At 45.4% G+C, this 27,397-nt stretch overlaps 1 protein-coding gene across 2 annotated transcripts in view; it reads left to right on the top strand.

The window, feature by feature from the left end:
• The window catches only part of RGS14 (regulator of G protein signaling 14), a 270,621-nt gene that overhangs the window by 154,861 nt on the left and 88,363 nt on the right, over positions 1 to 27,397 (top strand). For both annotated transcript variants that reach the window (XM_069763976.1, XM_069763975.1), the window contains one exon: positions 26,748 to 26,857. In XM_069763976.1, the coding sequence (XP_069620077.1) occupies positions 26,748 to 26,857 (110 nt within the window). The remainder of the gene's footprint in view (positions 1 to 26,747; positions 26,858 to 27,397) is intronic.

Below are 27,397 nucleotides of genomic sequence, written 5' to 3'. Positions count from 1 at the left end.
TGGGCAACGGTCAGGTCTATCAGCCTGAAATTTTTGCAGCACCCGCCGCAAATCAGGGGAGATGGCAGACAAAATTACCCCCTCTTTGAGAATACCAGCCGGCTCTGGAACACCCGGAGAGTCAGGCACAAAACTCCTTGACAGGGCATCAGCCTTCACATTCTTAGAGCCTGGAAGGTACGAAACCACAAAATCAAAACGGGAGAAAAATAACGACCATCGAGCCTGTCTCGGATTCAACCGTTTGGCAGACTCAAGATAAGTCAAATTCTTGTGATCTGTCAAGACCACCACGCGATGCTTGGCTCCTTCAAGCCAATGACGCCACTCCTCGAATGCCCACTTCATGGCCAACAACTCTCGATTACCAACATCATAATTACGCTCAGCAGGCGAAAACTTTCTAGAAAAGAAAGCACATGGCTTCATCACCGAGCCATCAGAACTTCTTTGCGACAAAACAGCCCCTGCTCCAATCTCAGAAGCATCAACCTCAACCTGAAATGGGAGCGAAACATCTGGCTGGCACAACACAGGGGCAGAAGAAAAACGACGCTTCAACTCCTGAAAAGCCTCTAAAGCTGCAGAAGACCAATTGACCACATCAGCACCCTTCTTGGTCAAATCAGTCAACGGTTTAGCAACACTAGAAAAATTAGCGATGAAGCGCCGATAAAAATTAGCAAAGCCCAGGAACTTTTGCAGGCTCTTTACAGATATCGGCTGAGTCCAATCGTAAATGGCCTGGACTTTAACAGGGTCCATCTCGATAGTAGAAGGGGAAAAAATGAACCCCAAAAATGAAACCTTCTGAACTCCAAAGAGACACTTTGACCCCTTCACAAACAAGGAATTCGCACGAAGGACCTGGAACATCATTCTGACCTGCTTCACATGAGACTCCCAATCATCCGAAAAGACCAAAATATCATCCAAATACACAATCAGGAATTTATCCAGGTACTCTCGGAAGATGTCATGCATAAAGGACTGAAATACTGATGGAGCATTGGAAAGCCCGAATGGCATAACCAGGTACTCAAAATGGCCCTCGGGCGTATTAAATGCTGTTTTCCATTCATCGCCTTGTTTAATACGCACAAGATTATACGCCCCTCGAAGATCTATCTTGGTGAACCAACTAGCCCCTTTAATACGAGCAAACAAATCAGACAGCAACGGCAAAGGATACTGAAATTTGACTGTAATTTTATTAAGAAGGCGGTAATCAATACAAGGTCTCAAAGAACCATCCTTCTTGGCCACAAAAAAAGAACCCTGCTCCTAACGGTGATGACGACGGGCGAATATGGCCTTTCTCCAAGGGTTCCTTTATATAACTCCGCATAGCGGCGTGTTCTGGCACAGATAAATTGAACAATCGGCCCTTAGGAAACTTACTACCAGGAATCAAATTAATTGCACAATCGCAATCCCTATGAGGAGGTAGGGCACTGGCTTTGGGCTCATCAAATACTGTACATCCCGATAATCCGACAAAAACTCTGGAACTTCAGAAGGAGTGGAAGACGAAATAGACAAAAATGGAACATCACCATGTACCCCCTGGCAACCCCAGCTGGACACAGACATAGATTTCCAGTCCAATACTGGATTATGAACCTGTAGCCATGGCAACCCCAAGACGACCACATCATGCAGATTATGCAACACCAGAAAGCGGATATCCTCTTGATGTGCAGGAGCCATGCACATCGTCAATTGGGTCCAGTACTGAGGCTTATTCTTGGCCAAAGGCGTAGCATCAATTCCTCTCAATGGAATAGGATACTGCAAGGGCTCCAAGAAAAAACCACAGTGCCTAGCATACTCCAAGTCCATCAAATTCAGGGCAGCACCTGAATCCACAAATGCCATAACAGAATGGGATGACAAAGAGCAAATCAGAGTAACGGACAATAGAAATTTAGACTGTACCGTACCAATGGTGGCAGACCTAGCGAACCGCTTAGTGCGCTTAGGACAATTGGAGATAGCATGAGTGGAATCACCACAGTAAAAACATAGCCCATTCCGACGTCTGTGTTCTTGCCGTTCAGCTCTGGTCAAAGTCCTATCACATTGCATAGGCTCAGGCCCATGCTCAGACCGCCAAATGGTGCACAGCTTTACGCTCACGCAAGCGTCGATCGATCTGAATGGCCAAAGACATAGACTCATTCAGACCAGCAGGTATGGGAAATCCCACCATTACATCCTTAAGGGCTTCAGAGAGACCCTTTATGAAGATTGCTGCCAGGGCACATTCATTCCACTGAGTGAGCACAGACCACTTTCTAAACTTCTGACAATATATCTCCGCTTCATCCTGACCCTGACACAGAGCCAGCAAGATTTTCTCTGCCTAATCCACTGAATTAGGTTCGTCATAAAGCAATCCATGCGCCAGCAAAAACGCATCAACATCACGCAATGCCGGATCTCCTGGCGCAAGGGAAAATGCCCAGTCTTGAGGGTCACCACGTAACAGAGAAATAATGATCTTTACTTGTTGAACAGGGTCACCTGAGGAGCGAGGTTTCAAGGCAAGAAACAATTTACAATTATTTTTGAAATTCAAGAACTTAGATCTATCACCAAAAAACAAATCAGGAAATGGAATCCTAGGCTCTAACATCGGATTCTGAACCACAAAATCTTGAATGTTTTGTACCCTTGCAGTGAGATTATCCATACAAGAGGACAGACCTTGAATGTCCATATCTACACCTGTATCCTGAACCACCCAGAGGTAAAGGGGAAAAGAGAGACAAAACACACTGCAAAGAAAAAAAATGGTCTCAGAACTTCTCTTATCCCTCTATTGAGATGCATTAGTACTTTGGGCCACCTGTACTGTTATGGTCAGGACAATAATGGACCTGGTGGTTAAGAGCACACGGAATGACCTGATAGTTACTGATAATAAGGACGAGCTCTGGGACATGGGAACTCTGCTGACTGCAATCCCTAATCCTATCACACACACTAGAAATAGCCGTGGATCGCTCCTAACGCTCACTATGCAACTCGGCACAGCCTAAGGAACTAGCTAGCCCTGAAGATAGAAAAATAAAGCCTACCTTGCCTCAGAGAAATTCCCCAAAGGAAAAGGCAGCCCACCACATGTAATGACTGTGAGTAAGATGAAAATACAAACACAGAGATGAAATAGATTTAGCAAAGTGAGGCCCGACTTACTGAACAGACTGAGGATAGGAAAGGTTGCTTTACGGTCAGCACAAAAACCTACAAAAAGACCACGCAGAGGGCGCAAAAAGACCCTCTGCACCGACTCACGGTGCGGAGGCGCTCCCTCTGCGTCCCAGAGCTTCCAGCAAGCAAAACAACAATTAAAATAGCAAGCTGGACAGAAAAATAGCAAACCAAAGAAAAACAAGCAGGAACTTAGCTTCTGCTGGGAAGACAGGTCACAAGAACGATCCAGGAGTGAACTAGCCCAATACTGGAACATTGACAGGTGGCATGGAGCAAAGATCCAAGTGGAGCTAAATAGAGCAGCCAGCTAACGAATTAACCTCGTCACCTGTGGAAGGAAACTCAGAAACACCCACCAGAGGAAGTCCATGGACAGAACCAGCCGAAGTACCATTCATGACCACAGGAGGGAGCCCGACAACAGAATTCACAACAGGATCCATAATGCTGTGAGGTTCATTTGCTGTGTCTGGTACTGGAGGCCTTGACCGAATTACACGAATCATGAAATCAGAGAATTATCAATAGATTTTAGAGCAAAATGTCCTACCAAGTGTAAGAAACTTGGTTTGATTTGAAGATCATGGGTCCTCCAGCAAGATAATGACCAAAAGAAAACATCCAAAAGTACACAGGAATGGTTGAAAAAGAAAAAATGGACTGTTTTAAAAAGGCCAACAATGAGTCCTGACCAGCTGAGAAGTGCAAGAAGCTTATTGATGGCTACAAGAAACGTCACAGACCGCTCCCCGCACGTTAAACCCCAGAACACTGCAATCAAACATGATTGCAGCGTTCCGGTGGCACAGGGAAGCATCGCGCAGGGATGGGGCTCCCTGTGTGCTTCCCTGAGACCCTCGGAACAACGCGATGTGATTGCGTTGTTCTGAGCATCTCCTCCGTCCTCCTCCCTGCAAGCCTCGGATCCAAGATGGTCGCGGGGGTCCTTCTGGGTCCTGCAGGGTGGTGGCCTGCGAGCTCCTGCTCCAGAGCAGGCGCCGGCAATCCTCATAAACTGCCTGTCAGATCGCTGATCTGACACAGTGCTATGCAAAATGTCAGATCAGCCACCTGATAATTTACAGTCATGGCCAAAAGTATTGACACCCCTGCAATTCTGTCAGATAATACTCATTTTCTTCCTGAAAATCAATGCAAACACAAATTCTTTGTTATTATTATCTTCATATTCTTTGTCTTAAATAAAAAAACACAAAAAGAATTTGTCCTAAAGCCAAATTGGATATAATTACACAACAAACATAAAAAGGGGGTGGACAAAAGTATTGGCACTGTTGGAAAAATCATGTGATACTTCTCTAATTTTTGTAAGTAACAGCACCTGTAACTTACCTGTGGCACCTAACAGGTGTTGGCAATACCTAAATCACACTTGCAGCCAGTTGACATGGATTAAAGTTGACTCAACCTCTGTCCTGTGTCCTTGTGTGTACAACATTGAGCATGGAGAAAAGAAAGAAGACCAAAGAACTGTCTGAGGACTTGAGAAACCAAATTGTGAGGAAGCATGAGCAATCTCAAGGCTACAAGTCCCTCTCCAAAGACCTGAATGTTCCTGTGTCTACCGTGCGCAGTGTCATCAAGAAGTTTAAAGCCCATGGCACTGTAGCTAACCTCCCTAGATGTGGACGGAAAAGAAAAATTGACAAGAGATATCAACGCAAGATTGTGCGGATGTTGGATAAAGAACCTCAACTAACATCCAAACAAGTTCAAGCTGCCCTGCAGTCCGAGGGTACAACAGTGTCCACCCGTACTATCCGTCGGCATCTGAATGAAAAGGGACTGTATGGTAGGAGACCCAGGAAGACCCCACTTCTTACCCCGAGACATAAAAAAGCCAGGCTGGAGTTTGCCAAAACTTACCTGAAAAAGCCTAAAACGTTTTGGAAGAATGTTCTCTGGTCAGATGAGACAAAAGTAGAGCTTTTTGGGCAAAGGCAGCAACATAGAGTTTACAGGAGAAAAAAAGAGGCATTCAAAGAAAAGAACACGGTCTTTACAGTCAAACATGGCGGAGGTTCCCTGATGTTTTGGGGTTGCTTTGCTGCCTCTGGCACTGGACTGCTTGACTGTGTGCATGGCATTATGAAGTCTGAAGACTACCAACAAATTTTGCAGCATAATGTAGGGCCCAGTGTGAGAAAGCTGGGTCTCCCTCAGAGGTCTTGGGTCTTCCAGCAGGAAAATGACCCAAAACACACTTCAAAAAGCACTAGAAAATGGTTTGACAGAAAGCACTGGAGACTTCTAAGGTGGCCAGCAATGAGTCCAGACCTGAATCCCATAGAACACCTGTGGAGAGATCTAAAAATGGCAGTTTGGAGAAGGCATCCTTCAAATATCAGGGACCTGGAGCAGTTTGCCAAAGAAGAATGGTCTAAAATTCCAGCAGAGCATTGTAAGAAACTCATTGATGGTTACCGGAAGCGGTTGGTCGCAGTTATTTTGGCTAAAGGTTGTGCAACCAAGTATTAGGGTGAGGGTATTTTTGGAGTTTCGTGTGAAATGATCAATGTTTTGCTTCATTCTCCTTTGTGTTTTTTCATTTAAGACAAATTAAATGAAGATGATAATACCAAAGAATTTGTGTTTGCAATCATTTTCAGGAAGAAACTGAGTATTATCTGACAGAATTGCAGGGGTGTCAATAATTTTGGCCATGATTGTATAGTGATGTCCCACCCTGGGACAAAGTAAAAAAAAAAATACACTGTGTAAAAATATAAAAAAAATTCCTAAATAAAGAAAAAAAATATATATATTGTTCAAATAAATACATTTCTTTATGTAAATAAAAAAAACAATAAAAGTATACATATCTAGTATCGCCGTGTCCGTAACGACCCGACCTATAAAACTGTCACACTAGTTAACCTCTTCAGTGAACACCGTACAAAAATAAATAAAAAATGAGGCAACAATGCTTTATCATCATACCGCCGAACAAAAAGTGGAATAAAACGCGATCAAAAAGACAGAAATAAATAAACATGATACCGCTGAAAACGTCATTTTGTCCCACAAAAAACGAGCCGCCATACAGCATCATCAACGAAAAAAAAAAGTTGTAGCCCTCAGAATAAAGTGATGCAAAAATAATTATTTTTTATATAAAATAGTTTTCATTGTATAAAAGCGCCAAAACATGAAAAAATTATATAAATGAGGTATCGCTGTAATCGTGCTAACCCGAAGAATAAAACTGCTTTATCAATTTTACCAAACGCGGAATGGTATAAACGCCCCCCATAAGAAATTCATGAATTGCTGGTTTTTGTTCATTCCTGCTAACAAAAATTGGAATAAAAAGCGATCAAAAAATGTCATGTGCCCAAAAATGGTACCAATAAAAACGTCAACTCATCCCACAAAAAACAAGACCTCACATGACTCTGTGGACCAAAATATGGAAAAATGATAGCTCTCAAAATGTGGTGACGCAAAAACTATTTTTTGCAATAAAAAGAGTCTTTTAGCGTGTGACAGCTGCCAAACATAAAAACCCGCTATAAAAACCCACTGTAAATAGTAAATCAAAACCCCCCTTATCACCGCCTTAGTTGGGGAAAAATAATAAAATAAAAAAATGCATTTATTTCCATTTTCCCATTAGGGTTGGGGCTAACGTTAGGGTTTGGGCTAAAGTTAGGGTAAGGGTTGGGGCTAAAGTTAGGTTAGGGTGGGTGATAGAGTTGGGGTTTGGATTTACGGTTGGGTTAGGGGTTTGTCAGGGTTAGGGGTTTGATTAGGGTTATAGATAGGGTTCTGATAGGGGTTAGGGGTGTGTTGGGGTTGGGATTAGGGTTAGGGGTGTGTTTGGGTTAGGGGTGTGGTTAGGGTTATGGTTAGGGGTGTGTTGAGGTTACTGGTGTGTTGGGGTTAGGGGTGTGGTTAGGGTTGGGATTCGGGTTAGAGGTGTGTTGGGGTTAGGGTTGGAGTTAGAATTGGGGGGTTTCCACTGTTTAGGCACATCAGGGGCTCTGCAAACGCAGCGTGATGCCCGCAAACCATTCCATCAAAGTCTGCATTCCAAAACGTCACTACTTCCCTTCCGAGCCCCGACGTGCGCACAAACAGTGGTTTACCCCCACAAAGTGGGTAACAACTTTTTTGGTCCAATTTCTCCTGTTACCTTTCAAAAAATAAAAATTTGGGGGCTAAAATATATTTTTTGTGGGAAAAAATGATTTTCTATTTTCACGGCTCTGCGTTATAAACTTTAGTGAAACACTTGGGGGTTCAAAGTTCTCACAACATGTCAAGGCAAGTTCCTTTGGGGGTCTAGCTTCCAATATGGGGTCACTTGTGGGGAGTTTCTACTGTTTAGGTACATCAAGGGCTCTGCAAACGCAACGTGATGCCCGCAGACCATTCCATCAAAGTCTGCATTCCAAAACGGCGCTCCTTCCCTTCCGAACTCTCCCATGCACCTAAACAGTGGTTTCCCACATGGGGTATCAGCGCACTCAGGAAAAATTGCACAACAACGTTTGGGGTCCAATTTCTCCTGTTATCCTTTGGAAAATAAAAAATTGGAGCGAAAAGATCATTTTTGTGAAAAAAATATGATTTTTTATTTTTATAGCTCTACATTATAAACTTCTGTGAAGCACTTGGGGGTTCAAAGTGCTCACCACCCATCTAGATAAGTTCCTTAGGGGGTCTACTTTCCAAAATGGTGTCACTTATGGGGGGTTTAGGCACATCAGGGGCTCTCCAAACGCGACATGGAGTCCTATCTCAATTCCAGACAATTTTGCATTGAAAAGTCAAATGGCGCTCCTTCCCTTCTGAGCTCTGCCGTGCGCCCAAACAGTGGTTTACCCCCACAAATGGGGTATCGGCGCACTCAGGACAAATTGTACAACAACATTTTGGGTCCAATTTCTCCTGTTACCCTTAAAAAAAATAAAACAAATTAGATCTGAAGTAATTTTTTTGTGAAAAAAAGATAAATGTTCTTTTTTTAAAAAACATTTCAAAAATTCCTGTGAAACACCTGAAGGGTTAATAAACTTCTTGAATGTGGTTTTGAGCACCTTTAGGGGTAAAGTATTTAGAATGGTGTCACTTTTTGCTATTTTATATCATATAGACCCCTCAAAGTTACTTCAAATGTGATGTGGTCCCTAAAAAAAATGGTGTTGTAAAAAAGAGAAAACGCTGGTCAACATTTAACCCTTATAACTCCCTAACTAAAATTTTGGTTCCAAAATTGTGCTGATGTAAAGTAGACATGTGGGAAATGTTACTTATCAACTTATTAAAATTCAAAGTTGGAAAATTGCTACACTTTCCAAATTTCCATTTTTTTCACAAATAAACGCAGGTAATATCAGAGAAATTTTGCCACCAACATGAAGTACAATGTGTCACAAGAAAACAATATCAGAATCACCGGGATCCTTTGAAGCGTTCCAGAGTTATAAACTTATAAAGGGACAGTGGTCAGAATTGTAAAAATTGGCCCGATCATTAACATGCAAACCACCATAGGAGGTTAAGGGGTTAAAACCCCTGAGGATAATACTATGGAATATTTCCATTTATTTATGACGATATCGTACAGTCTATGAAAAAAATGAAGGAGTGCCAATAATTGTGAGCAGCACTGTATATATATATATATCTATATATATATATCTATATATATATCTATATACCGTATATACTCGAGTATAAGCCGAAATTTTCAGCCCAAAATTTTGGGCTGAAAGTGCCCCTCTCGGCTTATACTCGAGTCACGGTAGCGGTGGGGTCGGCGGGTGAGGGGGAGAGGGCGCTGAGGCATACTTACCTAGTCCCAGCGATCCTGGCGCTCCCCGCCTGTCCCACGGTCTTCGGTGCAGCAGTTCTTCCCATCTTCAGCGGTCATGTGGGACCGCTCATTAGAGAAATGAATAGGCGGCTGCACCTCCCATAGGGGTGGAGCCGCCTATTCATTTCTCTAATCAGCGGTAACGGTGACCGCTGATAGAGGAAGAGGCTGCGGCACCGAAGACCGCGTGACGGGCAGGGGCAGCGTCAGGACCGCCAGGACTAGGTAAGTATTTTATATTCACCTGTCCGCGTTCCAGCCGCCGGGCGCCGCTCCATCTTCCTGGCGTCTCTGTGCTCTGACTGTTCAGGTCAGAGGGCGCGATGACGCATATAGTGTGCGTGGCGCCCTCTGCCTGATCAGTCAGTGCGCAGAGACGCCGGAACGAGACGCCGGGAGCTGCAAGCAAGAGAGGTGAGTGTTGTGAATTCTGTGATCAAGCTCCCTCCTGTGGTCACGAGTGGTACTGCGGCTTCTGAGTTTCCTTCCTCAGGTGATGAGGTTAAGTCGTTAGGTGTTGCTCTATTTAACTCCACCTAGTGCTTTGATCCTGGCCTCCAGTCAATGTTCTAGTATTGGTCTTGCTTCCTCCTGGATCGTTCCTGTGGCCTGTCTGCTCAGCATAAGCTAAGTTCTGCTTGTGTTACTTTTGTTGCTATATTTTCTGTCCAGCTTGCTTTTTTGGTTTTGCTTGCTTGCTGGAAGCTCTGAGACGCAGAGGGAGCACCTCCGTACCGTTAGTCGGTGCGGAGGGTCTTTTTGCCCCTCTGCGTGGTTGTTTGTAGGTTTTTGTGTTGACCGCAAAGCTATCTTTCCTATCTTCGGTCTATTCAGTAAGTCGGGCCTCACTTTGCTAAATCTATTTCATCTCTGTGTTTGTATTTTCATCTTTACTCACAGTCATTATATGTGGGGGGCTGCCTTTTCCTTTGGGGAATTTCTCTGAGGCAAGGTAGGCTTATTTTTCTATCTTCAGGGATAGCTAGTTTCTCAGGCTGTGCCGAGTTGCATAGGGAGCATTAGGCGCAATCCACGGCTACCTCTAGTGTGGTTTGATAGGTTTAGGGATTGCGGTCAGCAGAGTTCCCACGTCTCAGAGCTCGTCCTATGTTTTGTGGTTTTTGTCAGGTCACTTGTGTGCTCTGAACTTCAAGGTCCATTGTGGTTCTGAATTACCTATTCATAACAGTACTGGAGGCCAAAAGTACTATGCTTCTCAATAGAGGGAAAAAAGAAGTTCTGAGACCATTTTTTTTTCTTTGCACTGTGTTTTGCCTTTTTTTCCCCCTAGACATTTGGGTGGTTCAGGACACAGGTGTGGTGATGGACATTAAAGGTCTGTCTTCATGTGTGGATCTTCTCACTGCAAGAGTACAAAATATTCAAGACTTTGTGGCTCAGAATTCTATGGTAGAACCAAGAATTCCTATTCCTGATTTGTTTTCTGGAGATAGAGCTAAATTTCTGAGTTTCAAAAATAATTGCAAACTGTTTCTGTCGTTGAAACCTCGCTCCTCTGGTGACCCAGTTCAACAAGTTAAGATCATTATTTCTTTATTACGTGGCGACCCTCAAGACTGGGCATTTTCCCTTGCGCCAGGAGATCCTGCATTATGTAATATTGATGCGTTTTTTCTGGCGCTCGGATTACTGTACGATGAACCTAATTCAGTGGATCAGGCAGAGAAAAATTTGCTGGCTCTGTGTCAGGGTCAGGATGAGAAAGAGATTTATTGTCAGAAGTTTAGAAAGTGGTCTGTGCTCAATCAATGGAATGAATGTGCTTTGGCAGCAATCTTCAGAAAGGGTCTCTCTGAAGCCCTTAAGGATGTCATGGTGGGATTTCCTATGCCTGCTGGTCTGAATGAGTCTATGTCTTTGGCCATTCAGATCGGTCGACGCTTGCGTGAGCGTAAATCTGTGCACCATTTGGCGGTATTATCTGAGCATAAACCTGAGCCTATGCAGTGCGATCTTTGACCAGAGCTGAAAGGCAAGAACACAGACGTCAGAATGGGCTGTGTTTCTACTGTGGTGATTCCACTCATGCTATCTCCGATTGTCCTAAGCGCACTAAGCGGTTCGCTAAGTCTGCCACCATTGGTACGGTACAGTCGAAATTTCTTTTGTCCGTTACTTTGATCTGCTCTTTGTCTTCCTATTCTGTCATGGCATTTGTGGATTCAGGCGCTGCCCTGAATTTGATGGACTTGGAGTTTGCTAGGCGCTGTGGGTTTGTCTTGGAGCTCTTGCAGTGTCTTATTCCATTGAGAGGAATTGATGCTACGCCTTTGGCCAAGAATAAGCCTCAGTATTGGACCCAGCTGACCATGTGCATGGCTCCTGCGCACCAGGAGGATATTCGCTTTCTGGTGTTGCAAAATCTGCATGATGTGGTCGTGTTGGGGTTGCCATGGCTACAAGTCCATAATCCAGTATTAGATTGGAAATCAATGTCTGTGTCCAGCTGGGGTTGTCAGGGGGTACATGGTGATGTTCCATTTCAGTCTATCTCATCATCCACCCCTTCTGAGGTCCCAGAGTTCTTGTCTGATTACCGGGATGTATTCGATGAGCCCAAGTCCAATGCCCTACCTCCGCATAGGGATTGTGATTGTGCTATCGAGTTGATTCCTGGTAGTAAGTTTCCTAAGGGTCGACTGTTTAATTTATCTGTACCTGAGCACGCCGCTATGCGGAGTTACGTAAAAGAATCCTTGGAGAAGGGTCATATTCGGCCGTCGTCATCGCCATTGGGAGCAGGGTTCTTTTTTGTGGCCAAAAAGGATGGTTCGCTGAGACCTTGTATTGATTATCGCCTTCTAAATAAAATCACGGTGAAATTTCAGTACCCCTTGCTGCTGCTATCTGATTTGTTTGCTCGGATTAAGGGGGCTAGTTGGTTCACCAAGATAGATCTTCGTGGTGCATATAATCTTGTGCGTATTAAACGGGGCGATGAATGGAAAACTGCATTTAATACGCCCAAGGGCCATTTTGAGTACCTAGTTATGCCATTCGGACTTGCCAATGCTCCATCAGTTTTTCAGTCCTTTATGCATGACATCTTCCGAGAGTACCTGGATAAATTCTTGATTGTATACTTGGATGATATTTTGGTCTTCTCGGATGATTGGGAGTCTCATGTGAAGCAGGTCAGAATGGTGTTCCAGGTCCTGCGTGCTAATTCTTTGTTTGTGAAGGGATCAAAGTGTCTCTTTGGTGTTCAGAAGGTTTCATTTTTGGGGTTCATTTTTTCCCCTTCTACCATCGAGATGGACCCTGTTAAGGTCCAGGCCATTTATGATTGGACTCAGCCGACATCTCTGAAGAGTCTGCAAAAGTTCCTTGGCTTTGCTAATTTTTATCGTCGCTTCATCTGTAATTTTTCTAGTATTGCTAAACCATTGACCGATTTGACCAAGAGGGGTGCTGATGTGGTCAATTGGTCTTCTGCTGCTGTGGAGGCTTTTCAAGAGTTAAAGCGTCATTTTTCTTCTGCCCCTGTGTTGTGTCAACCAGATGTTTCGCTTCCGTTCCAGGTTGAGGTTGATGCTTCTGAAATTGGAGCGGGGGCTGTTTTGTCGCAAAGAGGTGCTGATTGCTCGGTGATGAAGCCATGCGCCTTCTTTTCCAGGAAGTTTTCGCCTGCTGAGCGAAATTATGATGTTGGCAATCGAGAGTTGCTGGCCATGAAGTGGGCATTCGAGGAGTGGCGTCATTGGCTTGAAGGAGCTAAGCATCGCGTGGTGGTCTTGACTGATCACAAGAACTTGACTTATCTCGAGTCTGCCAAACGGTTGAATCCTAGACAGGCTCGTTGGTCGCTGTTTTTCTCCCGTTTTGACTTTGTGGTTTCGTACCTTCCGGGCTCTAAAAATGTGAAGGCGGATGCCCTGTCTAGGAGTTTTGTGCCTGACTCTCCGGGTTTGCCTGAACCGGCGGGTATTCTCAGAGAGGGAGTAGTTGTGTCTGCCGTCTCCCCTGATTTGCGGCGGGTGCTGCAAAAATTTCAGGCTGATAAACCTGATCGTTGCCCAGCAGAGAAACTGTTTGTCCCTGATAGGTGGACGAATAGAGTTATCTCTGAGGTTCATTGTTCGGTGTTGGCTGGTTATCCTGGAATCTTTGGTACCAGAGATTTGGTGGCTAGATCCTTTTGGTGGCCGTCTCTGTCGCGGGATGTGTGTTCTTTTGTGCAGTCCTGTGGGATTTGTGCTCGTTCTAAGCCCTGCTGTTCTCGTGCCAGTGGGTTGCTTTTGCCCTTGCCGATCCCGAAGAGGCCTTGGACACATATCTCTATGGATTTTATTTCAGATCTCCCCGTCTCTCAAAAGATGTCGGTCATTTGGGTGGTTTGTGATCGCTTTTCTAAGATGGTCCATTTGGTACCCTTGTCTAAATTGCCTTCCTCCTCTGATTTGGTGCCATTGTTTTTCCAGCATGTGGTTCGTTTACATGGCATTCCAGAGAACATCGTTTCTGACAGAGGTTCCCAGTTTGTTTCGAGGTTTTGGCGAGCCTTTTGTGCTAGGATGGGCATTGATTTGTCTTTTTCCTCGGCTTTCCATCCTCAGACAAATGGCCAGACTGAACGAACCAATCAGACCTTGGAAACATATCTGAGATGCTTTGTTTCTGCTGATCAGGATGATTGGGTGTCCTTTTTGCCGTTGGCTGAGTTCGCTCTTAATAATCGGGCCAGCTCGGCTACCTTGGTTTCACCGTTTTTCTGCAATTCTGGTTTCCATCCTCGTTTCTCTTCAGGGCAGGTTGAGTCTTCGGACTGTCCTGGTGTGGATACTGTGGTGGACAGGTTGCAGCGGATTTGGACTCATGTAGTGGACAATTTGACCTTGTCCCAGGAGAAGGCTCAACGTTTCGCTAATCGCAGACGCTGTGTGGGTCCCCGACTTCGTGTTGGGGATTTGGTTTGGTTGTCATCTCGTTATATTCCTATGAAGGTTTCCTCTCCTAAGTTTAAGCCTCATTTCATTGGTCCGTATAGGATTTCTGAGGTTCTTAATCCTGTGTCTTTTCGTTTGACCCTTCCGGATTCTTTTTCCATCCATAACGTATTCCATAGGTCATTGTTGCGGAGATACGTGGCGCCTGTGGTTCCATCTGTTGATCCTCCTGCCCCGGTTTTGTTGGAGGGGGAGTTGGAGTATATAGTGGAGAAGATTTTGGATTCTCGTGTTTCGAGACGGAAACTCCAGTATCTGGTTAAGTGGAAGGGTTATGGTCAGGAAGATAATTCCTGGGTCTTTGCCTCTGATGTCCATGCTGCCGATCTTGTTCGTGCCTTTCATATGGCTCATCCTGGTCGGCCTGGGGGCTCTGGTGAGGGTTCGGTGACCCCTCCTCAAGGGGGGGGTACTATTGTGAATTCTGTGATCAAGCTCCCTCCTGTGGTCACGAGTGGTTCTGCAGCTTCTGAATTTCCTTCCTCAGGTGATGAGGTTAAGTCGTTAGGTGTTGCTCTATTTAACTCCACCTAGTGCTTTGATCCTGGCCTCCAGTCAATGTTCTAGTATTGGTCTTGCTTCCTCCTGGATCGTTCCTGTGGCCTGTCTGCTCAGCATAAGCTAAGTTCTGCTTGTGTTACTTTTGTTGCTATATTTTCTGTCCAGCTTGGTTTTTTGGTTTTGCTTGCTTGCTGGAAGCTCTGAGACGCAGAGGGAGCACCTCCGTACCGTTAGTCGGTGCGGAGGGTCTTTTTGCCCCTCTGCGTGGTTGTTTGTAGGTTTTTGTGTTGACCGCAAAGCTATCTTTCCTATCCTCGGTCTATTCAGTAAGTCGGGCCTCACTTTGCTAAATCTATTTCATCTCTGTGTTTGTATTTTCATCTTTACTCACAGTCATTATATGTGGGGGGCTGCCTTTTCCTTTGGGGAATTTCTCTGAGGCAAGGTAGGCTTATTTTTCTATCTTCAGGGATAGCTAGTTTCTCAGGCTGTGCCGAGTTGCATAGGGAGCGTTAGGCGCAATACACGGCTACCTCTAGTGTGGTTTGATAGGTTTAGGGATTGCGGTCAGCAGAGTTCCCACGTCTCAGAGCTCGTCCTATGTTTTGTGGTTTTTGTCAGGTCACTTGTGTGCTCTGAACTTCAAGGTCCATTGTGGTTCTGAATTACCTATTCATAACAGGTGAGCATGGCATTTTTTTTTTATTGCAGCAGCAGCAGCAATGGCAGAACTTTCTATGGCACAGCTATGGGGCAGTACTGAACGGCACACAGCACTATATGGCAGCTATGGGGCAGTACTGAACGGCACACAGCACTATATGGCAGCTATGGGGCAGTACTGAACGGCACACAGCACTATATGGCAGCTATGGGGCAGTACTGAACGGCACACAGCACTATATGGCAGCTATGCAGCAGTACTGAATGGCACACAGCACTATATGGCAGCTATGGGGCAGTACTGAACGGCACACAGCACTATATGGCAGCTATGGGGCAGTATTGAACGGCACACAGCACTATATGGCAGCTATGGGGCAGTACTGAACGGCGCAGAGCACTATATGGCAGCTATGAGGCAATACTGAACGGCGCAGAGCACTATATGGCAGCTATGGGGCAATACTGAACAGCGCAGAGCACTATATGGCACAGCTATGGGGCAATAATGAACGGCGCAGAGCACTATATGGCACAGCTATGGGGCAATAATGAACGGTGCAGAGCACTATATGGCACATCTATGGGGCAATAATGAACGGTGCAGAGCACTATATGGCACAGCTTTATATGGCACATCTATGGGGCAATGATGAACGGTGCAGAGCACTATATGGCACAGCTTTATATGGCACATCTATGGGGCAATAATGAACGGTGCAGAGCACTATATGGCAGAGCTTTCTATGGCACATCTATGGGGCAATAATGAACAGTATGGAGCATTATATATAGCACAGCTTTATATGGAGCATCTTATGGGGCAATAATGAATGGTCTGGAGCATCTATTTTTATTTTTGAAATTTACCAGTAGCTGCTTATACTCGAGTCAATAAGTTTTCCCAGTTTTTTGTGGCAAAACTAGGGGGGTCGGCTTATACTCGGGTCGGCTTATACTCGAGTATATACGGTATATAAAAATGAGTGCATGTATGTGTGTGTGTGTGTTTGTGTATGTATCGGCAACCAATCACTAAGAATGTGTGTGTATCTGCCACGCCCACTCCACCCAGCAACCAATCTCTAAGCATCTTTCATTTCACCAGAGCTGTTTATAAGAAGCTGAGCTGTAATTGGTAGCTATGAGCAACAGTTTTCCTTGTAGACAGTTGTGGTAACTGAGACCTATTATTCTTATGATTTCTATGGTGTTATTGGAGCGCCCCCAGGGCCGTGGGGTACTCGGTACAGGGTCCTGCGGTTCACGGGGAGATGTCACGGTGGCTGACCCGGTCCGTGGCCCTGGGACGTCCGTGTAAAAGGGAAAGGTCTTTAAAGAAATAGTTTGTGACGCCACCTGTGGTACTCGGACAGGGTGACCGACGCTGCTTTAAGGGATCCGCTGGGGTGCTGTTATGGCAGCTAGATGGTATACCTTCCCACAGGTGAAGTATGTCCCCAGGGCTTCCCAGAGTGTAGATGTTGGATGGTGTGAGGTGCAGTGAAGAACGAGGACACAAGGTTGCAGTCTCTTTACCTTTACTGAAGGTTTCAGTATCCACAGTCCAGAGCACAGACCACAGGGCAGACAGAGTCCGGCCGGTTTGGAGGTGAGTCCAGAGTCCCCTTATCCAGTTAGAAATCAGTAGCCTTCCTCTAGTGCCGTGTGTTGTAGTACCTTACTGCTAAGCTTCTCATAAGTTCCTCACAACTGTTGAAGATGTTACAGATGTTATGTCTCTCTCTGTCCCCCAGATCGATAGGACAAAGCCGTATGACCGGTGGCTTGAGGTGTTTTACAGGGACTCTACCATGCCCCAGCCTCTAAGCGTTGCCACCTTGCCTCCTGGGTGTAGGGGTGGACAGGTAACGTGAAATTAGCTGTTCTGCCGGTCTCTGGAGCAAGGCATAAAGGACTGTTGCTCCCTCGGTGTTCCAGCTACCGGAATCCTGCGCCTCAGAAGGAGGCAGCCTGTGCAGGGCAGAACTCCTCTGATCTCCACTCCTTTGCTACGACTTCTCCCCTCTCTCTACAATACAGTTCTCTTTCAGTGTCTCTTCCCAGAAGCTGCCGCACTCAGGGCAGGCGCAGCTCCGTGTCCTTCTGTCCCGGCCTCTGACAGGATCCCACCCCTGTCAGGGACCAACTAACTGAGCGAAGCTCAGCCAGCAACTGCCTAACTTCCTTCCCAGGCAACCAGTTTTATCTAAGTGTGAGGAGTGCCCTAATAAATAGGAGCATAGAACCCCCTGGTGGCCTGGAGTGCAAAACTTGTTGTATGTTTGTGATACTTGGATTCGGTTGTCTTTCTTTGCCTCCAAAGGTAACACCACACCCCCCTAGAGGAGAATGATATTACTGCAACAACCAGGACCCTGGGGCGCTGCACTATCCTCCTTCTGTAAAGCTGGAAATAACATAATTTATTACCATGCCGACACATACCACCCTCTGACACAGACTGCAGGGGTAGCCCAGGAGGAGCCCAGTATCACACAAGATAGGATTAAATACCCAGCTCAGGAGACTGTATCACACAGGATAAGATTAGATACACAGCCCAGTATCACACAGGATAGGATTAGTTACACAGCTCAGCAGGCAGTATCACATAAGATAGGATTAGATATACAGCTCAGCAGTCAGTAACATAGGATAGGATGAGATACACGGCTCAGCAGACGGTATCACACATGATAGGATTAGATACACTGCTCAGCAGACTGTATCACACAGGATAGGATTAGATACATGGCTCATCACACAGTATCACACAGGATAGGATTAGATGCACGGCTTAGCAGACAGTATCACGCAGGACAGGATACGATTCACGGTTCAGCAGTCATTATCACACAGGATAGGATTAGATGCACAGGTCAGCAGTCAGTATCACACAGGATAGGGTTAAATACACAGCTCAGCAGACAATAACACACAGGAGAGTATTAGATACATGGCTCAGCAGACAGGAACACACAGGTTAGGATTAGGTACACGGCTCACACACTATTGCACAGGAAAGGATTAGATACACGGCTCAGCAGACAGGAACACACTGGATAGGATTAGATACATGGCTCAGCAGATAGTATCACATAGGATATGGTTAGATACACAGCTTAGAAGACTATCGCACAGGATTGGATTAGATACACGGCTCAGCAGACTGTTGTGAATTCTGTTGTCGGGCTCCCTCCTGTGGTCATGAATGGTACTTCGGCTGGTTCTGTCCATGGACTTCCTCTGGTGGGTGTTTCTGAGTTTCCTTCCACAGGTGACGAGGTTAATTCGTTAGCTGGCTGCTCTATTTAACTCCACTTTGACAGGTGGCATGGAGCAAAGATCTATGTTCCAGTATTGGTCTAGTTCACTCCTGGATCGTTCTTGTGACCTGTCTTCCCATCAGAAGCTAAGTTCCAGCTTGTATTTCTTTGGTTTGCTATTTTTCTGTCCAGCCTGCTATTTAATTTGTTGTCTTGCTTGCTGGAAGCTCTGGGACGCAGAGGGAGCGCCTCCGCACCGTGAGTCGGTGCGGAGGGTCTTTTTTGCGCCCTCTGCGTGGTCTTTTTGTAGGTTTTTGTGCTGACCGCAAAGTAACCTTTCCTATCCTCGGTCTGTTCAGTAAGTCGGGCCTCACTTTGCTAAATCTATTTCATCTCTGTGTTTGTATTTTCATCTTTACTCACAGTCATTATATGTGGGGGGCTGCCTTTTCCTTTGGGGAATTTCTCTGAGGCAAGGTAGGCTTTATTTTTCTATCTTCAGGGCTAGCTAGTTTCTTAGGCTGTGCCGAGTTGCATAGGGAGCGTTAGGCGCAATCCACGGCTATTTCTATTGTGTTTGATAGGTTTAGGGATTGCGGTCAGCAGAGTTCCCACGTCCCAGAGCTCGTCCTTTATTATCAGTAACTATCAGGTCATTCCGTGTGCTCTTAACCACCAGGTCCATTATTGTCCTGACCACCAGGTCATAACAGTACAGGTGGCCCAAAGTACTAATGCATCTCAATAGAGGGATAAGAGAAGTTCTGAGACCATTTTTTTTTTCTTTGCAGTGTGTTTTGTCTCTCTTTTCCCCTTTACCTCTGGGTGGTTCAGGACACTAGTGTAAACATGGACATTCAAGGTCTGTCCTCTTGGATGGATAATCTCACTACAAGGATACAAAACATTCAAGATTTTGCGGTTCAGAATCCGATGTCAGAGCCTAGGATTCCAAATCCTGATTTGTTTTTTGGTGATAGATCTAAGTTCTTGAATTTCAAAAATAATTGTAAATTGTTTCTTGCCTTGAAACCTCGCTCCCCAGGTGACCCTGTTCAACAAGTAAAGATCATTATTTCTTTGTTACGTGGTGACCCTCAAGACTGGGCATTTTCCCTTGCGCCAGGAGATCCGGCATTGCGTGATGTTGATGCGTTTTTCCTGGCGCTTGGATTGCTTTATGACGAACCTAATTCAGTGGATCAGGCAGAGAAAATCTTGCTGGCTCTGTGTCAGGGTCAGGATGAAGCGGAGATATATTGTCAGAAGTTTAGAACGTGGTCTGTGCTCACTCAGTGGAATGAATGTGCCCTGGCAGCAATCTTCAGAAAGGGTCTCTCTGAAGCCCTTAAGGATGTCATGGTGGGGTTTCCCATGCCTGCTGGTCTGAATGAGTCTATGTCCTTGGCCATTCAGATCGATCGACGCTTGCGTGAGCGTAAAGCTGTGCACCATTTGGCGGTACTATCTGAGCATGGGCCTGAGCCTATGCAATGTGATAGGACTTTGACCAGAGCTGAACGGCAAGAACACAGACGTCGGAATGGGCTATGTTTTTACTGTGGTGATTCCACTCATGCTATCTCCAATTGTCCTAAGCGCACTAAGCGGTTCGCTAGGTCTGCCACCATTGGTACGGTACAGTCTAAATTTCTATTGTCTGTTACTCTGATTTGCTCTTTGTCATCCTATTCTGTTATGGCATTTGTGGATTCAGGCGCTGCCCTGAATTTGATGGACTTGGAGTATGCTAGGCGCTGTGTTTTTTTCTTGGAGCCCTTGCAGTATCCTATTCCATTGAGAGGAATTGATGCTACGCCTTTGGCCAAGAATAAACCTCAGTATTGGACCAATTGACCATGTGCATGGCTCCTGCACATCAGGAGGATATCCGTTTTCTGGTGTTGCATAATCTGCATGATGTGGTCGTTTTGGGGTTGCCATGGCTACAGGTTCATAATCCAGTATTGGACTGGAAATCTATGTCTGTGTCCAGCTGGGGTTGCCAGGGGGTACATGGTGATGTTCCATTTTTGTCTATTTCGTCTTCCACTCCTTCTGAAGTTCCAGAGTTTTTGTCGGATTATCGGGATGTACAGTATTTGATGAGCCCAAAGCCAGTGCCCTACCTCCTCATAGGGATTGCGATTGTGCAATTAATTTGATTCCTGGTAGTAAGTTTCCTAAGGGCCGATTGTTCAATTTATCTGTGCCAGAACACGCCGCTATGCGGAGTTATATAAAGGAATCCTTGGAGAAAGGCCATATTCGCCCGTTGTCATCACCGTTAGGAGCAGGGTTCTTTTTTGTGGCCAAGAAGGATGGTTCTTTGAGACCTTGTATTGATTACCGCCTTCTTAATAAAATTACAGTCAAATTTCAGTATTCTTTGCCGTTGCTGTCTGATTTGTTTGCTCGTATTAAAGGGGCTAGTTGGTTCACAAAGATAGATCTTCGAGGGGCGTATAATCTTGTGCGTATTAAACAAGGCGATGAATGGAAAACAGCATTTAATACGCCCGAGGGCCATTTTGAGTACCTGGTTATGCCATTCGGGCTTTCCAATGCTCCATCAGTATTTCAGTCCTTTATGCATGACATCTTCCGAGAGTACCTGGATAAATTCCTGATTGTGTATTTGGATGATATTTTGGTCTTTTCGGATGATTGGGAGTCTCATGTGAAGCAGGTCAGAATGGTGTTCCAGGTCCTTCGTGCGAATTCCTTGTTTGTGAAGGGGTCAAAGTGTCTCTTTGGAGTTCAGAAGGTTTCATTTTTGGGGTTCATTTTTTCCCCTTCTACTATCGAGTTGGACCCTGTTAAAGTCCAGGCCATTTACGACTGGACTCAGCCGACATCTGTGAAGAGCCTGCAAAAGTTCCTGGGCTTTGCTAATTTTTATCGTCGCTTCATCGCTAATTTTTCTACTGTTGCTAACCGTTGACTGATTTGACCAAGAAGGGTGTTGATGTGGTCAATTGGTCTTCTGCGGCTGTAGAGGCTTTTCAGGAGTTGAAGCGTCGTTTTTCTTCTGCCCCTGTGTTGTGCCAGCCAGATGTTTCGCTTCCGTTTCAGGTTGAGGTTGATGCTTCTGAGATTGGAGCAGGGGCTGTTTTGTCGCAAAGAAGTTCTGATGGCTCGGTGATGAAGCCATGTGCTTTCTTTTCTAGAAAGTTTTTGCCTGCTGAGCATAACTATGATGTTGGTAATCGTGAATTGTTGGCTATGAAGTGGGCATTCGAGGAGTGGCGTCATTGGCTGGAAGGAGCCAAGCATCGCGTGGTGGTCTTGACAGATCACAAGAATTTGACTTATCTTGAGTCTGCCAAACGGTTGAATCCGAGACAGGCTCGATGGTCGTTATTTTTCTCCCGTTTTGATTTTGTGGTTTCGTACCTTCCGGGCTCTAAGAATGTGAAGGCTGATGTCCTGTCAAGGAGTTTTGTGCCTGACTCTCCGGGTGTTCCTGAGCCGGCGGGTATTCTCAAAGAGGGGGTAATTTTGTCTGCCATCTCCCCTGATTTGCGGCGGGTGCTGCAAAAATTTCAGGCTGATAGACCTGACCGTTGCCCAGCGGAGAAACTGTTTGTCCCTGATAGATGGACTAGTAGAGTTATCTCTGAGATTCATTGTTCAGTGTTGGCTGGGCATCCTGGAATCTTTGGTACCAGAGATTTGGTGGCTAGATCCTTCTGGTGGCCGTCTTTGTCACGGGATGTGCGTTCTTTTGTGCAGTCCTGTGGGACTTGTGCTTGGGCTAAGCCCTGCTGTTCTCGTGCCAGTGGGTTGCTTTTGCCCTTGCCGGTCCCGAAGAGGCCCTGTACGCATATTTCTATGGATTTTATTTCGGATCTCCCCGTCTCTCAAAAGATGTCGGTCATTTGGGTGGTTTGTGATCGCTTTTCTAAGATGGTCCATTTGGTACCTTTGTCTAAATTGCCTTCCTCCTCTGATTTGGTGCCATTATTTTTCCAGCATGTGGTTTGTTTACATGGTATCCCGGAGAACATCGTTTCTGACAGAGGTTCCCAGTTTGTTTCAAGGTTTTGGCGATCCTTTTGTGCTAGGATGGGCATTGATTTGTCTTTTTCCTCGGCTTTCCATCCTCAGACAAATGGCCAAACCGAACGAACTAATCACACTTTGGAAACATATCTGAGATGCTTTGTTTCTGCTGATCAGGATGATTGGGTGTCCTTTTTGCCGTTGGCTGAGTTCGCCCTTAATAATCGGGCCAGCTCGGCTACTTTGGTTTCGCCGTTTTTCTGCAATTCTGGTTTCCATCCTCATTTCTCTTCAGGGCAGGTTGAGTCTTCAGACTGTCCTGGTGTAGATACTGTGGTGGATAGGTTGCAGCAGATTTGGACTCATGTGGTGGACAATTTGACATTGTCCCAGGAGAAGGCTCAACGTTTCGCTAACCGCCGGCGCTGTGTGGGTCCCCGACTTCGTGTTGGGGATTTGGTTTGGTTGTCGTCTCGTTATGTTACTATGAAGGTTTCCTCTCCTAAGTTTAAACCTCGTTTCATTGGTCCGTATAAGATTTCTGATTCTGATTTCTGATTTCAATCCTGTGTCATTTCGTTTGGCCCTTCCTGCTTCTATTGCCATCCATAATGTGTTCCATAGGTCGTTATTGCGGAGATACGTGGCGCCTGTGGTTCCATCTGTTGATCCTCCTGCCCCGGTGTTAGTTGAGGGGGAGTTGGAGTATGTGGTGGAGAAGATTTTGGATTCTCATGTTTCGAGACGGAAACTCCAGTACCTGGTCAAGTGGAAGGGTTATGGTCAGGAAGATAATTCCTTGGTTTTTGCCTCTGATGTTCATGCTGCCGATCTGGTTCGTGCCTTTCATTTGGCTCATCCTGGTCGGCCTGGGGGCTCTGGTGAGGGTTCGGTGACCCCTCCTCAAGGGGGGGGTACTGTTGTGAATTCTGTTGTCGGGCTCCCTCCTGTGGTCATGAATGGTACTTCGGCTGGTTCTGTCCATGGACTTCCTCTGGTGTGTGTTTCTGAGTTTCACAGGTGACGAGGTTAATTCGTTAGCTGCTGCTCTATTTAACTCCACACTTAGATCTTTGCTCCATGCCACCTGTCAATGTTCCAGTATTGGTCTAGTTCACTCCTGGATCGTTCTTGTGACCTGTCTTCCCATCAGAAGCTAAGTTCCAGCTTGTATTTCTTTGGTTTGCTATTTTTCTGTCCAGCTTGCTATTTAATTTGTTGTCTTGCTTGCTGGAAGCTCTGGGACGCAGAGGGAGCGCCTCCGCACCGTGAGTCGGTGCGGAGGGTCTTTTTTGCGCCCTCTGCGTGGTCTTTTTGTAGGTTTTTGTGCTGACCGCAAAGTAACCTTTCCTATCCTCGGTCTGTTCAGTAAGTCGGGCCTCACTTTGCTAAATCTATTTCATCTCTGTGTTTGTATTTTCATCTTTACTCACAGTCATTATATGTGGGGGGCTGCCTTTTCCTTTGGGGAATTTCTCTGAGGCAAGGTAGGCTTTATTTTTCTATCTTCAGGGCTAGCTAGTTTCTTAGGCTGTGCCGAGTTGCATAGGGAGCGTTAGGCGCAATCCACGGCTATTTCTATTGTGTTTGATAGGTTTAGGGATTGCGGTCAGCAGAGTTCCCACGTCCCAGAGCTCATCCTTTATTATCAGTAACTATCAGGTCATTCCGTGTGCTCTTAACCACCAGGTCCATTATTGTCCTGACCACCAGGTCATAACAGCAGACTAACATAGGATAGGATTAGATACACGGCAAATCAGACAGTAACACACAGGATAGCATTAGATAGACAGCTCAGCAGACAGTGTCACACAAGATAGGATTAGATACACAGTTCAGCAGACTGTAAGTGCAGCACCCCAGCTGACCAGTTGCTGCGGTGATGTCGCTTTTCCTTCGGGGAGGGTAATGTCATGCTCAGAGGCAATGGAGTTCTCTTCACCTGGTAAGGCACACACATGCAACACATTCTGAATCCAGGCCAGGAGGGGGAGCTCAAGACTCGGATTCAGGGGATCTTCCCTAGGATTTATGTATCCTGACCTAGAGACTAAAGGAATTAAGGAGAGGAACAGGGCTCAGAGGGGAATTGTGTCTGGGCACCCTCAGAGCCAAAGCGCAGTACCGGGAACCAGGAGCCCGAGGCTTTTGTGGGACTCTAGGACACAGATCAGAACCGGAGGGCTAGGAACTGTATGTAATTAGCCCACACCATGCCTGAGACGCAGCAGCAACTAAGGAGCCCGGGGCATGTTAGAGTCCCTGCAAAACGGCTCAAGCTGCCCGTTGTGCAGGTACCTGTCCCAGGACAGGGGGAAACTGAGGACCCTGTAGGAAGCTTCAGGCAGCAGGGACTTCATCCTTAACGGTGCTAGAGGAAAGGCTCATGGACTTCTACTGGAACAAGGGAACCCTCCATTGCCTCTGAGCCAGCCGGACCACCATCACCCGTGCCTGGTACCCTGGACTGTAGCCAGCAACCTACAGTAAACCAGGTAAAGACTTACAACTTGTCTCCTCCATTTATTCACCGGCACATATCATCCTAGCCACACACCTTAGGACCCCTGGGGACCCCGCTTCACCTGTGGGAAGTGTAACACCCGTGCTACCTCAACATCCCCCAGGGGACCCCTTTAACGCAGCGTCGGTCCCACTACTGACCGAACACCCCTTTAAAGACCGTTCACCCTTTACGTTGAGCCTCAGGTCCATTGACTGGGTCGCAGCCACCGTGACAAACCCCTTGAGACCGGACCTGGTACCGAGTACCCCACTGCTCTTGCTCGGTGACTCATATCACATAGGAGAGGATTAGATACACAGCTCAGCAGATTGTATCACAGGAGAGGATTAGATACATGGTTCAGAAGACAGTAACACAGATTATGATTAGATACATGGCTCAGCTGACAGTATCACACAGGATAGGATTAGATACACAGCTCAGCAGATAGTAACACACAGGATAGGATTAGATACACGGCTCAGCAGACAATATCACATAGGATAGGGTTAGATACACGGCTCAGCAGACAGTATCACACAGGATTGGATTAGATACACGGCTCATCATACAATAACACACAGGAGAGGATTAGATACATGTCTCAGCAGACAGTAACACACAGGAGAGGATTAGATACACGGCTCAGTAGACAGTATCACATAGGATAGGATTAGATACATGGCTCTGCAGATAGTAACACACATGATAGGATTAGATACACAGCTTAACAGACAGTATCAAACAGGATAGGATTAGATACATGGCTCAGCAGACTGTATCACATAGGATAGGATTAGATACACGGCTCAGCAAACAGTATCACACAGGGTAGGATTAGATACACAGCTCAGCAGACAGTATCACACAGGATAGGATTAGATACACAGCACAGCAGACAGTTACATACAGGAGAGGATTAGATACACAGCTTAGCAGACAGTATCACACAGGATAGGATTAGATGCACGGCTCAGCAAACAGTATCACACAGGATAGGATTAGATACACAGGTCAGCAGACAGTAACACACAGGATCGGATTAGATACACAGGTCAGCAGTCAGTATCACACAGGATAGGATTAGGTGCACAGCTCAGCAGACAGTAACACACAGGACAGAATTAGATACACAACTCAGCAGATGGTATCACACAGGATAGGATTAGATACACAGCTCATCAACAGGATGTGCCAAAGGAGAGGACCTTTTCATTCCAAGAATTCCACTCATTCCATCTGATCTGCCTTTTTTTTTAAATGCCTCAGGATTCCACTTTGATTGGCATTTGCAATGTACATTAACAAGGTTCAGGGACAGTCCTTGAAAGTAGTAGGGATCGATTTGCAATCTCCATGCTTTTCTCATGGTCAAGAGTTGGAACTGCCAAAACTCTGTTCATCTTTGCACTGGAAGGAAAAACCAAAAATATTGTTTATCCAAAAGGCTCTTAAATGAGTTGAAAATAAAATACTATCAATACTTAGATAATCGTTTAGTTAATTTGTGTTGCAAATCTGTAGTGTTGAGTATATGATGTGAAATATTTTTATGTGCAATATAATCAATGTAATTTCCTTTAATTAACCACAGCTAGTTACTATGCCCGGGCAACGCTGTGCTCTTCAGCTAGTACATACTGTATGTATATATATATATATATATATATATATATATATATATATATATATAATGTATGCATATACTGTATACACATCTTGAATCATAATCAGCAGAAATAAATCATAACTTGTTGCATCTATTTTGCTAGATGCCTTAGACAACAATGGACTTTTATCACGTCCGGAGTCTGATGGATCTCTGAACTCTGCAACGAGCATGGATTTAAGCATCATCTCTTCTTTTTCTGGAAAATCTGAGGTACATAACATACAATACATATCTCTTCCTGTTTATCAGATGCTGTGTTATTTAAAGTACAAGAAATACACTTTTCGGTATCTTATTAAATGCTGAATGGCACTGCGCTTTGCAGCTCCATTTCATGTGTTCACGTCACCCAGGCACCAGAGCTGTTTTCAGCTGATCAATCCCGTACAACTCTTTTTTTAAAGGACCTTTCATCGGTTTGAGCATATTAAGCTAACCACATCGTGAAATATTGTAGCATAGCGGCTGCAGAGCTAAATACAACATAGTTTTAATTTTTAACTTCTCCTCTCCACTACAGAGATATTAGCTTGTAAAGTTTAGATTATAATTTATGTTATAGTTCAACTGGCCATAGCCAAGAGATTTATCATAAACTGTCAGCCTCATACTCGGGAGAAAAGTACATGCCCTCCGTTTTCTGCATTTACTGTGTATAGCTACTTCAAAACTGAGTTATGTATTTTTGCAAACACTTCCAGATCTCACCTTACAGCAGTCAGTGTGGAGGTAGTGTCCAAGTTGACAGCA

Source organism: Ranitomeya imitator, chromosome 4 (genome assembly GCF_032444005.1).
Source record: "Ranitomeya imitator isolate aRanImi1 chromosome 4, aRanImi1.pri, whole genome shotgun sequence".
NCBI classification, from domain to species: domain Eukaryota; kingdom Metazoa; phylum Chordata; class Amphibia; order Anura; family Dendrobatidae; genus Ranitomeya; species Ranitomeya imitator.
The sequence above is the reverse complement of the archived record's forward strand: the minus strand, read 5'-3'. Positions and strand labels throughout refer to the sequence as shown.